This window comes from Pteropus alecto, unplaced genomic scaffold, assembly GCF_000325575.1.
Source record: "Pteropus alecto unplaced genomic scaffold, ASM32557v1 scaffold115, whole genome shotgun sequence".
Taxonomy (NCBI): Eukaryota; Metazoa; Chordata; class Mammalia; order Chiroptera; family Pteropodidae; genus Pteropus; species Pteropus alecto.
The window spans coordinates 538759-550780 of NW_006436814.1; the positions used below are offsets into that span (position 1 = coordinate 538759).

Sequence of the window (12022 nt, forward strand, 5' to 3'; positions counted from 1 at the left end):
TTCAACATCCTGTTATGCTATGATTGGAAAAAATCTTTTTACATGGTAAAAACACAACAAAGCATCTTTAGTACAACTCTGCTGCTTTGACACTGAAAGCATATGGTGCAAATAGACAATGGCAGAAAACCCACAAGGAGCAAAGCTCTGCAAGCCATTCTCACAACCGTTGACACTTAAAACACAAGAGATACTGTGAATAGTCACATTAAAGAAAGTGGCAATCACTTTCTTATTTAAGGTTAGTAAAGACATTTAAAAAATGGTATCGTTGACACATTTGAAAAATCAGGAGACAAATTAATGCAGACACTTTACTACTGCTAATGTAAGAACCAAACATACAAATTATTTGTGAAGCATAAATCGAGGTTAAAAAACAGGGAGATAACGGTTAATTTATGGTAAACGCCACGAGGGATGGAACCATGCCTGTTTAATCCACTAATGCACGGCCAGCACTTAGCAGAGTGTCTAGTTAGCGAATGTTTAGTATATTTGAATAAGTGAATTAATTCCTGGATACTGACCATTTCATTTTCTTGAATTAGGACAATCCTAATAAAACGCATGGGATCTTTTTGGTGGTTAAAGTAACAAAACCTTAGTAATTGCTCTTTATATTAGTAGAGTTATTTTCTTACTCTGTCTCTCTTTAAAAACAGAAACTGACCCTAGGCTGCAGTGGCTGGTGAAGTCTAGAATTCCTTCATCCTACTTTCCCAGAATTTTATACATTTCCTGTCTTTTCCTCCCCAGACTACATTTTTGGATAAAATTGGTATCTGAGCTGGCTCTCATATAAAACAGAGAAATCTGTTTATCAGTAATCAGAATATGCCATAAATCAGAGTCTATCTATTTGTCCTGATTCGCACTCCTTTTTGAGCTCCTAGAACTTGGAACTAGATTCATGGGTTCATATGAGAATGAAGTTATGCAGGAACTTCATGGCTTTCCGTAAATGCATATACAGAACCGTAGGTAACTAATTACAGAGTTTTTGAAAAGGGGAGATTGAATATAATTTTTGATTTTAACATTATAACATCTGAACATAAATGACATTTTTCTCATCGTGGAAATTTACTCATTTCTAGACCTCTGAAAACTCCCATTAATTGAACTGACCTTTAGACTTAAAATCACTGTAGGAAAAGTTTAGGAACAAGAGCAGAGAGGTTTTAGAAAAAAATTTAGAAATATAGCAAACTAATTAAAAATGACAAACCAAATCACAAATTATGGCAAAACCAATTTGTACTTTTCAATAAAGGCATTTTATCTAATGCTAAATGTTTATTTTGGTACCTTTAAATATTATTCACAAAAGGAAATTCATAAATAAAAAAAGATCATTAGGTTAAATTTCCTGATTTTTGATTTGGAAACTGTGGTAACCACACCTACTACTGAAAATTGTTTGGAGAGAAAACAATATACCGATAACAAAGAGTTTTAATGAACTGCAAAAGACATGAAACCATAAGCAGGTACGACGGAACCAAGGCAGGTCACTTAGAGGTGATTTAGAAAGAGTGGCATCAGTAGCTGCTGACGCGGTGGGTTCGTGAGTGGCAGAGAACCCGAAAGCAGAATGAGAAACTGAGAACCAAACGCTACTGACGTTAACTGTCAGCTGACAACAGATAAGTGGAGCCACGACAGAATTAACTTTTAAGAGTCTGAGTCTTAAGATCAGAAAACTGCAGAGCAATTTTAGAGAAATAAATAAAAGAAAAATTTTCTTTTCAAAAGAAATTCGTAAACTTTCCACCTATTTTTACAGGTCTACCTAAGAAGCCAGTAAGAATACTGAAGCTTCTAATAATACCTTTAAAAAGAAAAGCAACCAAAAGAATAAAGCATATTTTAAAAACTGAAAGGAAATATTTCTAAGTTTGTTCTCTTAAAATTGAGGGCAAAATAAAGGATGAAGATATGATTAATCTTCACATAATGAAGGGTTATCTTTACCTACGGAAAACATCCTACACAGTGTACTATGAAGCAAAGCTCAAGCTACCTCTGGACATCACTTAGCTTATGGAACAGCAAAGAGGAGTTAAAAATGGAGTGAAATGACTGTGGGTGAAAAGGGGTCTGAGAAAGGAGTTTAATGCTAGGACCTCGTGATAAGAACTTGGTATTTCTCAAAGAATTTCTTTCAACACCTTTTGCTTTCTTAATCTTTGCTTCCAAACTGTAGCAGCTATATAATTAGCTATAAAAAAAAAAAAAAAAATCTATAACCTGCCAGTTACTGCAGAAGAAACCTCATTTAGAATGTTTTTACCTTTCCCCAATGCTTGCTTATTTCACAGAATTTTAGAATAGAGTGACCTCAGATATTAGTCTAAATTCTTCAATTTATAGAAAAGAAACAGGCCCAGAGAGGTCATGCCTTGTTTAACTCAACGTTTAAGCCAGAGTTCAAAACTCATTCCTTGCTATTCTAATTGTTTTAAAAGTAAATGCTAGAAAATCTTTTTTTTACATTCCCAGTTAGACTAATTAAAAAAATAGACATCCTCAATTTCTCATAGAATGACAGATTTTCTGATTTCTACATGTGTTGAAGAAAAATGTTACTACTACTTCTTGAATTTTATTCTGCTTAGGTGAAATCATTTACAGAATAAAATTTAATTTTACAGAATAAAATTTAATTTTATATCTTTAGGCTTATTCGATATATTGGCACTACTAAGACATTACAGATAAATCATTAAATTAAAAATATGTATTGAAGGTATTTGAAATGACCATCTCTAAGAAGTTTCTTAGTTGGTAGATAACATATAATGAGAAGAAGTTCTAAGATGGACTTAATTACTTTTGTAGCTAACCTGGAAATTATTTGTTACATTGATTATAAACTTATTTTAGTTATAAAATTATTCAATACTTCCTCTTGTGGAATAAACTATATTCACTATAAAAATATACCATGATGTCTAAAGAATTACAAAAGGTAAAAAGTTATTAGGATCATTTATCTGTGAATGCTCTGATTTCTTTTACTGTTATCAAAACTTCTTGGCTTTAAAACACATCCACTCTTACAGATGTAACAAAAGCATTTCAGACAACAAACACTGCATCTTCATACTTTATATAACAATATTTTTATAGGAAATTAAATCACAAATACATTTTATGTGTCTACTTATGAACAAGTAGCAATAAGATGATTTGTGGAAAAAAAATCCTCGATAGTGCTCTATAGTGGCCTTTGACCTGGAAAAAGAAATAACTCAAGCCATGCACGCCCAACATTTAATTCCTACTACCGATAAATTTTGACTGAGGACTAGAAATAAAAAGGGAAAGCAAACAGTCTAAAAAAATCTTAAGGACGTCAACATGTTTTTATTTTCTAGAATATGTGCTTAAAACATAAGGAAAACCAGTTGCTCTGTTTGGATAATTCGGGGTACTTAGTTTAAAATATTTCCTATTAAAATGGATCTAGATATTTCAATATAACTTGATATTAAAGGATCTTACTGAAGGAATTTTGGGGGAAAAACTAGTTCACCTAAAAGGAAAGTACATTAAACTGAAGACACATTAAACTTTAAATTTGCTAAAGTAGAGATTTCCATTTTTTCTATTTTTATCATATACATTTCTCTGAAGAACTTTTTTAGGCATAGCCTAAAATATGAAATTTGAAATATTATCCATTTTTTTTTTACATGTGCCAATTTGGACAGTATTACAGGCTCTAGGTTCAGATATTTCCAACATCTTTAAAGTTTACAGTGTGCATAGCAACACTGATCAGTATGATTTCATATTAAGTCATATTTCGAAAGCTAAGAATTTTATTTTCTTTTTCCATTCAAGGTATAATTACCTTAAGTAGAAATATCATAATATCAAAGGTATCTCAATTTGCAAAATCAAAAAGTATGTTTATTTTTTTACTACCTACCCCATGTAACTATTTTAATGTTCCCACTGACTGAAAGAGCCTGACCGCTGTCTTTCTAGATAAGATATGTGCTGTGAATGGGCATCTTGAGACAATCGGAATACACAATCCTGAGTCACAATGGCTTTAAGCTCATAAGGAGGAACAGAGAACATAAACTTGGTAAAACATGAGAATTACAAAGATGATAGTGAATAGTACCAAAATCTTTATATTGCATATTGACCTTGTATGTACTACTGATGATAATCCAGTAGAGTCTGGCCGTCCTCTCATAGCCTGCATACAAGTGGATAAAGCCCGTTTCTCAGAGCTAGACTAGAAAAAGAAACGGGCTAAAACTTCAAAGCCTTGGATCCTCATCCTGTCTCTGCCATTGCTATGCGACCATGGCAGGTTATTTCATCTCTTGGCCTTAGCTCCCTAAACTGAATAACCCTTCCAGCTGTTAAATTCCATGATTTTAATTATTTAGTATATTGCAATTAAGTATGAAGAAGGCTAAAATCACATATCTCAGTTTGCCTTAGAGAATTTCATTAAGCAATTCAAGGTACTTTTTAGACATAGAAAACTGCATGTTTATGAAGTTCTGTATTCAAAGAAGCAAAAAATGAAACTTATCTTTAAAAACGTCTATGTAATATGGCATCTTACAGCTGTTTCTTAGACTTTCTGAAGTAATCACATTTGGTTTGTTAAGCACTGAGTCACAATGCTGGGTCACTCACGTGTTAAGAGTTAGGGAACCAGAGCAGAAGGAAGAGTTGTTCCATGCAACTTAGTAACATACAACTGATGCTACGGCCCAGGTTAAAACAGGAAGAGACTTATACATTTTTATGTACTTAAAGATGAGGTGACAGAACGAGCAATGTGACAGGAGACATGTCATCGGAATACACACCACAGAATGCAGCACAAAGGAAATGTGAATTGAAGAGGTAGAGCCATACGGAACAAAAGAATGACACTGAGTACACAGAAACCAAAAGACAGTAGTTTAAAAATATTTGGCGATAAATCTGTGAACCACCAACCAAAGCTTGAAGTGTAGAAACAAGGAAGGGGGTAATAAGGAAAATACCATCTATTCTTTTCGGAAACATGATTCTATGTCATCTATCTTCTGCCTGTGCACACTATGACCATCACCATCATGCCCACTAACCAGGACAGAGATGGCAATGTGCACGGAGTGGAGGAAAGTGGCAGTGAAGGGAATAGAGGAGGAGTAAAAAGTAAAAACACCTCCCTCCCCCCAAAAATGCAAAGTACTGTTAGTTTTCAGTCTTGCAGGCTATTATCATGGTAGATGTAAATACAGAAAGACGAGCTTGCATACCAACTTTTCCCTCACTCTCAACTCAGGACTTAGGGCTCATTGAGATGCTTGCTGAGTGAGGACTAACAAATCCTCAAGTCTCCTCACAGCTGGCCCCCCTCCCGGCCACTGGCCTGTCCAGCCACACCCACACAGGAGGCTGATTATGAAGTAATGAGACCGTGTTTACAGGACACACACAGATATCTGTCTCAGTACTCCTTGGTCACCCATGTATCCTCACTGGCTTCAGCTCTGAATAAGAAGTGTAAAAACAGACAGATATGCCAGAAGCAATTAAATCCTGGTGAGGAATAAGTAGCTTTGGTAAAGATTACATTCAATGACAGCTAATTACTATAGTTAATAATATAACAGTGCTTTAATGAGATGATGCTCAAAACCAGTTAAATTTCTACAGCCCAGTTTGACCCGTAAGTGAGTGATTATCTCACGAATCCATCTTCTTCCACTGAAATAAATTAAGAATTAGTTTCACCTGCCACAACCATAAACAGATTTAACTATTAAAAGTATAAGTTAGGTATCTGAGACATTTCAAAATAAATAGGGTTAATCAAGAGTAAAAAGGGTAAAATATTATTTCATTTAGCTCTGAAAAGAGTAATAAAGGGTATAGACACTGCTTTTCTTCAGGTTCATAAAGGCTTTGGATTAGGTGAGATTTAAAAGGTAAACACCTGCTTTCATAAGCACAATGTTAATTCCTATTATTTAAACCAGATAATTCCTAATCTAATTCTGACATACAAATCCAGATATCTCACCAACTAGACAATTAAAACCCCTAAATCAGTTCAATGTACCTCTAATTTTGAAAACACTAATTTGCTCCAGGACATTAATTAGAAGTGTATATAATTTCTGAATTGTCTATTTACTAAGATAAATAAGATGATTTTTATAGGGATAAAACCCTCTATACAATAACCTTCCTGTTGTCTATTTTAGGAATATTCCTATTTTTTAAAAAAGGAGTCCCAAAATATAAAATAAATATGCTAATATCATAAAAACTCTGGATCTAATTTACCTGAAGGAGAGCCATGCGTTGAGGCCATACTTTTGACCTTGGAGTCTGAGAGTCGAGAGATACTGTTAGCTCTAATTCTAGGAGAAAATTTATCTGAAGGTACTAATCTGGCTCCGCTTCTGATGATGGCTTCTGCTGTCCGTGAAGAGGCACTACTTCTAGAGATTGTTGCTTCAGAGTCACTGCGAGCTGATAAAGAACCAAGCCTTGTTCTGCGAGGCTGAGCCAACAAATCAATCCTAGAGATGTTACGCCTTCCTGTGGGAGGTTTTGACGTTGAACTTGTTGTGGACACTTCAGAAGCAACAGATGCTTTGTCAGCATCAGCAAGTTCACTGTCTGAAGCCTCACCCAGTCGTGCTCGACGCAGGAGGGAAGTCCTCGTAGGCCGTGGCCGAGGAAGAGTGGTCGACTTGCTGGCTGAGCCAGGCGCCATGGGAGAAGACTTAGACTTCGTCGCTTTACTCCCTTCCAGTTTAGAATGCGCATGCTCATCAGTTGAGGTAAGTGGAGTCCTTCCATGAGGCTTACAAGAGTAAGTCTCCTGATCGGATGACATGATGTCAGAGATAGCAGAATGGGGGACACTAGAGGTTTGGTCGTCGTCTGTTAAATCCACCGAAGGCTGTCTCATCCTTCCACTGGACTGTACGAATTTACGACCGTCTGCTCTGGAAGCGACATCTGAGGAACGACTTTTTGTTTTCTTTTCTGTTTTCTCCCTAGCGCCAGCTGACGGCTTTGTAACATCCTTGGAAGGAGACCCTGTGGAGCACCTATCTTTATAGAGACTAGTGAAACTCTTTCGCTTCTGGGTTGACTTTCTTTCGGTCTCCCCCGTAACCAGACTGATGGTACTCGCTGTGTCCACATCAGATTCCGGTGAAATAGAGTTGTCTCTGTTGTAACTGGGAGTTTCTGGGCCTTCATCAGTTTTATTATCTTCACGCAGTTTGGCTTCTAGAAAAGCCATCACTGCTTCTGTGTCTTTCAAAATAAGGGTAGTGTCCATACTAGAATCAGTATCCATGGAGTCACTTCTTTCTCTCAATCTACTGGCAGACGTGAGCGCTAAGGAAGGGGGTGTGGATGAGGGCTGTTTGTTTATGTGGGGAATAAGTTCTATGGGGATGTTCGGGCTGGGTTTTTCTATAGTGAAGCTTCCTTGTCGCACTAATGACTTGGAGGATTCCTTCTTGTCTCCTCCCTTTGAAGTGTGACTTTTCAGAATTTCCTCAGCTTTTCTCCGCTTGCCTTCATTTTGTATAACCCTTTCTCCTTTGCTTGCAGAATGTCCTGGAATTTTTTCTTGAGGCTGCGACTCTTGTTTCAAAGATTCCTCCCTACATCTCTCTATCTGACCTGAAACGTTTTTGGAAGATAGTTTACTAGGTGTCCACTGTGCTTGTTCCTTCGATTCTTGTTGCTGAATTTTAGCTAACGTCTGCTTTACCAAAGACGTTTCCTTCTCAGTTTCAGTTTTCTCCTTTCCAGAAGGGGAGCTGCCTAAGTGCAACGGGGTCTTAGTCTCTCCCCCAGTTTTAAGTGTCTCCCCATTTACTGCCCTGTTCATTTTACTCAGAGCTCTGTCGGCATCTTGTTTATCTTTCTGGTATACCTGTGTTGGTGCTTCTTTCTCCTGAAGTTCTGTGTCTTGTTTTTCTCCTATCTCTGACCTCTGTGCCATAACCTTTGCTCTGGAGCTCTCGAGAGCCTTCTCTTCATTTGGAAGCTGGGGAAGGGCCCGTCTCCGTCGTTCTCCCTGACCAGCCACGGAAGTTGCTGAGCTACTGCTTCTCACCGAAATGCCAGATTCGCTGATATCTGCATCTAGAAAGTAAAACCACAAAAAAGGAATTAGGGCAAAAAATAAAAATGAAAAGTACATCATATTACATTAGATTTTGAAGTGTAAGTGAAGAAATGGCTTAAGTATAAAATAAAGCTTTGAATAAATAAGCCAGCATTGTGACAGAGTAACTTGACAAGCAAGTAAAATGCCAAGTGCACAAATGGGCAGATTACCGATAGGGGAGTCAGGAGAGCAAACAGTGTGGGATGAAAACTTAGGTTATCTGCTGCTCTCTTTTACTTTTGATGTGTTCTGTGGCAAGGAAGTTCACTGTGTTCAGTCTTGCTTTTGCAAATTATCCTATCCTCTAAGTTTTGCTCAAGACAACAGACTCTAACTAGTGTTATTATAGAATCACACAGAGAATACCTAATAAACAGTTTATTTGCTATACTTTCAATTATATAGTAAAGAAGAAGAATATACTTAGTTTTTAATAAGCATTATTATCTACCTGAAAGAATGACAAGCTGGATTTCCTAAGTAAAACAGAAACTACAGGACTTTAACAAGGTTTTCTAAAAATCAAATTCGGAGCTGATTACAATATTTTTAAAATTATAAGTATGAAAAAAAGTGACAAGACCTGTCATAATTTTAAAGAGGAATTTTCAATTATCGTTGTCTAGTATATTAATGCCTCATACAGAAATACAGGATCACTTTCTCTTTAATAAGTAGAAGCCAGTGAGAAAGTACTTTCATATTTCCATGGGGGAGAATTTAGGAATACTTGAGGATTTTCCGGAATAAATAGAACATGTTTCTAAAACAAAGGAATATATCTTTTCAGAGAAATATAAATTAACATATAAAGACTTCTACTCTTTTGAAGACAAGTGGGAAAAAGATGCTACATATAGCTCTGTAGGTTCTCTTTTCCTTTACGCTAAAAGTTTAGCATGTGTCATAGCGATACAATGATTCTGATGCAAGAAAATACCTAAAATTACTGATTTAACTTTAATTTAGCAATCAGCCACATGTTATCTTATTCTGCATGTCTTATCTCCTTAGCGCGACTTGAAGCATCTAAAATGTAATAGCTATTTTTCTTTTTGTATTTTCCCAGCATCTCTCACGCTGTCCTGCTCTTAACTCACACTCAATGAACGTTTCACAAGAACACTTTAGATTTAAGTAGATTTATCAGCTTATCTAAAAAAACTCACTGAGAACAAGGAATGAGATAATGAAGGCCAAGCAATCTATTATTTCTTAAGACAAGAAATAATAACTGTTATCTTTCCACAGATAACAGTTAATAATTTTAGAGTGGATTCTTTTCTAAATGTACCTAGCTCCTCTACCTGATTTCTGTTTCCCAAGTTTCTGTGAACCAATCTGCAAATCACTCTGTCTTTCCAAAGATTTCTGGTAATACTATCAATTACTCCTATAATTTCTGGTTAATAAATTATATAACTTTTCTAGTATACTGTCATGTAACTTGCTCAAATAATCGCTGACTAATGTTTACAAAATTCCAAAGCCAGATTTTTGGGGTGCCATAAGCCAGAGACAAACTAAATTTCCATTTCTATTTCTAATGATAACAAAGTTAAGAATACAGATAAAATGCCACATAAAAGTTCTCCTTGAGGGTTTTATTTTTAATTAACAACATAATTAACTGAATCTAATAATATCATTAGAGGCATATAATTTTATTTTTTAAAGAAACTATAAGTTCACAAAAATATAATTTAAAGGTAATAAAAAGTTTTAGGTTTAATTTACTTATCAGTAAATTATTAATAACTATTAATAATTAATAAATAATTATTAATTAATGAGTAGCTCTCAGTAAAGATTTAATTTGCCTTTTAAAGACTGATGTATGATTCACACAGACACACACACGAGAGAAAATACCATTCTCTAAAGAAACAGGTACAGACAATTCCATTATCCTGTCTTCTTGATCATGCCTTGTATGATTAGCAGCCAAACTAGCCCATTGTGAGACCCAACGCTTGCTTCCAGATGAAGATGTGCCTTCCTAAAGGAGAAAAATAAGATAAAATAATATAGTGTGGGCAAACCTGATTCCTGTGAAAACAGAATTCCACTTAGTCACATTAACCCGTCATACAAAGCAGTATTTAAAGCTCTCATTGCTATTTTATCATTTATTAAATTTCCTCATATCAAATGAAGATTCTCTAGGTACTCCTATTAACTACAAAATTTTATTATTACTGTGAATGTAGTATAATGTTCTCAACTTACTAATGACTAACAATGGTACTAAAATAAACTCTTGGAGCTTAAAATTTACTCCGCTGGGGAGACTCAGGTGCACCACCGCGTCCTCGTAGTCACAGCAGCAGAGAGGGTTCTACTCCGGTCCACGGGGCTGTCCTCCCACCTCCCCATGTTTCTAGGAACCAGATAGTGCCAGAGTCGCAAGGAGCATTACAGCTGCCAGGTCATGTCTTCAGGGATTTCAAAAACAAGCCGGAAAGCTTTACACATCTTTCCATAACACTTAAATATTTTCGGAAAGAGGTAGAAATCACAACCTTTAAAAACTTTTCTGCAATCAGTCTGAACCTGGACCAGCCCATGTCTAGATCTGTTCTTACGGCGAGTGCCCTTTAAACCTTCACAGTCAAGGGTGAAGTGGAATTTATTTCATGATATGGTTCCGCAGACTTAAGGACAGACATATAATGGTAATCCTTACGACCAGGCCATCTAGGCAGTTAAAATGGAAAAGCTAGGGAGTAGAGAAAAAAATGATTTCCTCACTAAAAATCTAAGCCAAGGCTTAATAGTGAAACTAGAATGACAACATTTTATTACAAGTGTCAGATTTACTGTATTTAATGATGTCAGGCTAAAAACTGATGAAGTAAATATTTCATACAGACTATATATTATATGATTTCAAGAATAATAGGTTAAAATAGTAAGTATATAGAATGCCATACATACAGTGAAGCCTAAGGATACCAAGCCTGCTGAATCCTTGGATTTCCTTTCAAGATTTTGTGCCCACAGTTCTGAGTACTGAAGGAGGTACCACAGCCATTTATACCACGCTAGGAATGCCCACAACAGAGTGGGTTTCACTGGCACACACTTATGTAGAACCATTCTGTGAAACTGTTCTAATGGCCTGTTTAGGTGACTTCTTCAAAGGCACATACATACTGGGGCTATATACAAATTTTACTTGATATGGGTTGAGGGGAAAGAGAGAAGAGGGAGTCTGTTTAAGTTCACATTCACCAGAATCCTTCCTAGATTAATAAGAATATCAAAACATTGCCTCAAATAAATATCACTTGTTTTCCATAAGCAAATTAAGCACAAATTCTCTAAGATCAAGGGGGAAAAAAGGATACTAAACAACAGTAACTGCTTTGACATTTTCCAAGAACTGGCTGACCATAAAGGGAAAATTTTAACATATAGGTATATTTATCTGTCTATAAAAAATGTTTTATTTACAGTTCATATAAATATAACACTTTATTCATATTTTGTTTTACTTATACCTTAAGATTTTATTTATATTTTATATTTGTTTATCATTTGTATATTTTAAATTAACTCATTTTGAGAAGCAGTATAGCCTGAGTAAGAGAATGCGTTAAGACATCAAGGCTGCTTAAGGTTCAAATTCTGGCTCCACAAGGAACTAGTTTTAAGACCTTGGCCAAGTTAATTACTATATACTTGAGTTTCCTTCTTGGTAAAATAGTACACAGAAAGCTTCCACTGAATGCTAGTTCTTATTATCTGAATAAATTATAATTAAAACATTGTAAAATAAAAGTATAATTAAAAATAAAATATATAATTACTTAAAAATAAATTATAATTAAAATATAAAATTATAAT

At 35.4% G+C, this 12022-nt stretch overlaps 1 protein-coding gene across 9 annotated transcripts in view; it reads right to left on the reverse strand.

Moving 5' to 3' along the window:
• The window catches only part of CEP170 (centrosomal protein 170), a 119874-nt gene that overhangs the window by 24888 nt on the left and 82964 nt on the right, over positions 1-12022 (reverse strand). For all 9 annotated transcript variants that reach the window (XM_015591273.2, XM_015591274.2, XM_006914255.3 and 6 more), the window contains 2 exons: positions 10046-10172; positions 6319-8148 (listed from right to left, as the gene is read on the reverse strand). In XM_015591273.2, the coding sequence (XP_015446759.1) occupies positions 6319-8148; positions 10046-10172 (1957 nt within the window). The remainder of the gene's footprint in view (positions 1-6318; positions 8149-10045; positions 10173-12022) is intronic.